Source organism: Zerene cesonia, unplaced genomic scaffold (genome assembly GCF_012273895.1).
Source record: "Zerene cesonia ecotype Mississippi unplaced genomic scaffold, Zerene_cesonia_1.1 Zces_u003, whole genome shotgun sequence".
In the NCBI taxonomy this organism is placed as follows: domain Eukaryota; kingdom Metazoa; phylum Arthropoda; class Insecta; order Lepidoptera; family Pieridae; genus Zerene; species Zerene cesonia.
Window position 1 is genome coordinate 1,795,457 of NW_024045133.1, and position 3,967 is coordinate 1,799,423.

The following is a 3,967-nucleotide window of genomic DNA, read 5'->3' on the forward strand; positions in this document are numbered from 1 at the left end:
TTCAAGTAGGGATTTCAACTGATCGTATGTAACTGGGGAAGTAGGAACAATAGGGGAACTTTTCGACGATGAATTCGTATCAGGAGAAGTGCTGTCGAACTGGGCCTTGGCGGGTGTTTCATCGCCTTTACGTCTGGATGTTACATTTTTACATAGAGGACAAAGCCATGATCGCTTTAATTCTTTCATGTTTTTCTTGAAGTATTCGACGGAAATATTAATGCACTTGTGGTGATAAGACCCTGTACAGGTAGTACAGTCCAGTTTTTCATCATTTCTTAAGAGTTTCTTACACGCGGCGCAATTCATGATACCAGCAGTAAATAATAAAGTTAGGAGATGCAAATATCACTTCCAAACCTGCTTTGTGTAAATATGTCCCACTAAATCCACTAATGACACAGAAACATATAACAGAAATACTTTAAAAGAATTATTTATTCTCAGAGACTTTAAAAACAGCTGTTAACTCTCGAGGCGCAAACTACCCTCTCTTTTATTATATTACATAATCTTGTCCTACTTCCTCCTAATATTATAAATGCGAAAGTTTGTGAGGATGGATGTATGTGTGTGTATGTGTGTTTGTTACTCTTTCACGCAAAAATTTCTAAAACGTTTGCAATGAAATTTAAACACAACTGGAATAACATATAGGCAAGTTTTTATCCCGATGTTCCTACGGGATACGAACTTACGCGGGCGAAACCGCGGGGCGCAGCTAGCTAATATAGTTTTCTTAACCTATACATAATGTTATAGGAGTAGAGGCGGTTGCGATCCATGGTGGCAAGGATCAAGAGGAGAGATCGCGAGCCGTGGAAGCGTTCAGGAGAGGAGAGAAGGATGTCCTGGTCGCCACCGACGTAGCCAGTAAAGGTGAGGGCTAACTGAATCGCACTAATATTGTCACCTCTGCAAATGTCCATGGGCGGGGCTGGTCGCTCACCATCAAGCGACCCACCGCTTGGAATAGTCCGACCCTCCGGTGCCAACTGTCACATATTTTTATGCCTCTGTGGATGTCCATGGGAGGCGCTAATCGCTTGCCATAGGGCGACGCATTTCTGCCAACTGTCACGTATGACCTCTGCAAATGTCCATAGACGGCGCTGGTCGCTTACCATAGGGCGACCCACCTCTGCCAACTGTCACATAAACATCAAATCAACGGCACACCCGTCGCCCCCGCAGGTCTCGACTTCCAGAACATCCAGCACGTGATCAACTACGACATGCCGGAGGACATAGAGAACTACGTGCACCGCATCGGGCGGACGGGCCGCGCGGGCACCGCCGGCGTCGCCACCACGCTGCTCGGCCGCCAGCAGGACGACAGCGTGCTGCGCGACCTGGCGCACCTGCTGCGGGAGGCGGGGCAGAAGGTCGGTGGGGGAAGAGGGGGGAGTAGTTATCTGAAGTCAGAACTGTCGGTTGTAGGCCAAGTTTGTGGGAGTCGACGAGGGAGGCGGAGGCTTTCGAAGGGAAATCGGTTCACCTAAAAAGCAAGCTTAGCCATAAGCGAGTAGATAGGGCAGAAAAGCACCTGACGGTAAGCGAACACCACCACTCATAAACATAGCAAGTGTAGTAGTGCTTTTAGATGGAAATATATCATAAATTCACTCAATTCATAACCACGTTAAAAACTGCCTACTATGTTACTTCAAAGATAATCCTATGTTCTAAAGCACCCTACAAATTCACAAAAAATGTTCAGGTCCCGTCATTCCTGATCGAGATGTTGGGCGAGGCGGACGTGCCGGCGCCGGACGGGCAGGGCTGCTCGTACTGCGGCGGGCTGGGACATAGGATCACTGGTGTGTATTGTTTTTTAATGAATTTATGGGATTTTTAGAGAATTTATAGGATTTTATGCCATTTTATATTGAGTTTATGTTAAATTTAATGTGTAAGTTGTAACTGAGTTAGAAAATCATTTAGTAGTTAATTTTAAACCTAGAAAGAGCAATTTTAGTTAGCTATAGCTATAGTGTAGATAATATTGTTTGCCTGCAAATAAAAATACAAATTTTTATAATCATTGAATGTGTGATTAGTTCATCACTTGTGAGTTTATAAAAAAATTTAGGAGACCAGCTTCTTTAAAAATGATTCATTTAAACGTAATATCCGGTTCGAAGGACTATATTTAATAACCAATAGTTTTAAGCAATGATATACTTTTATTTCTTTATTTAAAATTATATTGTTGTGTATGCAATTTGAAAACTTAAGGTTCTATAAAAAGTTTATTTTTAATATGATGATAATAAATTTGATATTTATCTATCTAGTCTATTTGTAAAATATTATTTATTTATTATTACAGAATGTCCAAAATTGGAAGCGGTTCAGAACAAACAGGCTTCGAATATCGGCAGACGAGATTACTTGGCGAATACCGCGGCTGATTATTAGTTTTAATTTTATCGAAGGACCAATTTTAATAACCTGTCTCACTCGAACTTGTGGTTACTCTGTATGTTAGAAAGGGATGGTTATAGATAGCACGACTCTATAAAAAATCTTCTATATAGACCAATATTAATAGTTTTAAAAACGTTTTCAAAGGAACAAATTGAATTAGCTGTCTCGGTCGAGAGCTTGGATTCTGTGTATGTTAGAAAGGGATGGTTATAGATAGCGCAAATACAGGCATGTTTCTCTCCAAATATGAAAGAAAATAATATTAATTTTATCATTCCCAACAAATTACACAGACAAATGCCATAAGGGTAATTAGTATAGGAATTTTACACTAAGAATAAATTGTAAATATATTTAAATATAAGCTATGTGAATAAATATTGAACTTTATATAGACTTCTTGTTGTCCTATACTATATCTGTACTAATATTATAAAAAGACACTTTTGTATGTTTGTAACGTTTTCACTCAAAAACTGCTGGAACAAATTAAAAAATTTAAACACGATTAGCAAGCTACATCTTCACTAAGTGACATAGACTAGATATGTACCACGGGCGAACAGCTATTTGATGAACCAATCACTATTAAGACTAGTGAATTATGTATGATTGATATACTATTTCAATTACGATAAATGACTACCCAGGCGGAGCCGGGGCGTGCAGTATAGTATTTTATAAAATATCCATAAATGAAATTAAAAATAAATAAAATAAAAATAGTTTATTTCATTTCCAACTTTACAAAATATGGAGTAGTAGGGACCTCCTGGTAAGTTTAAGAAAAAACCTGTGTCAGGAGGACCCACTCTTCCTTAACTTAAGTATTATAACTAGGTATGTGAAAATTGAAATAAACCGATTATAACTAGGTATTAGTACTAAATTGTGAAGTGTACGAATGTGTGTGTATGTGTGTGTGAGTGTGCGTGTGTCAGTTTATGTGTGTATATTAGAATTAGGGTGCGAGTTTGTAAGTGAAGACATGGAGGTAAATAGCAGCGTAAATCTCTATGATGGTATGAATATATGTATGTAATAGAAATTATGTATTATGGAGGGTACTATACAGAATTTAAATAAATATATCCCTACTAATATTATAAATGCGAAAGTAACTCTGTCTGTCTGTCTGTCTGTTACGCTTTCACGCCTAAACCACTGAACCAATTTTGATGTAATTTGGTATGAAGGTAGAACTGAACTTGGGAAAGGACATAGGATGCTTTTTATCGAGAAAAAAAGAGTAGAAGGAGTTGAAATAGGGAGATGAAAGCGATATAACCGTATTTCACGCGGGCGAAGCCGTGGGCGGAAAGCTAGTAATTTATAAATGGCAATAAGTTGCAAGGAGGTTTTCAGTGTTTTCATAGTTAAGTGTTCTTAACCAGTTCATTAATGTTTCTTTAAGGTCACTACAATTTAAACTATGAATATTCAATAATTTATTTACATGGTTGTATATACTTAGTCTGGCCATAAATACTGTTACACTTAATTATAAAAAAATATTACATTTGAATTTCGAATCTGT

At 38.1% G+C, this 3,967-nt stretch overlaps 2 protein-coding genes across 2 annotated transcripts in view; both read left to right on the top strand.

Moving 5' to 3' along the window:
- Positions 1-3,967, top strand: part of LOC119838490 (60S ribosomal protein L4) — a 33,087-nt gene that overhangs the window by 24,762 nt on the left and 4,358 nt on the right. The window lies entirely within an intron of this gene.
- On the top strand, positions 673-3,101 carry LOC119838492 (ATP-dependent RNA helicase abstrakt-like). Its single transcript, XM_038364444.1, has 4 exons — positions 673-879; positions 1,195-1,385; positions 1,721-1,820; positions 2,333-3,101. The coding sequence occupies exons 2-4, from the start codon at positions 1,236-1,238 to the stop codon at positions 2,419-2,421; spliced, it is 339 nt and encodes a 112-aa protein (XP_038220372.1). The 5' UTR covers positions 673-879; positions 1,195-1,235; the 3' UTR covers positions 2,422-3,101.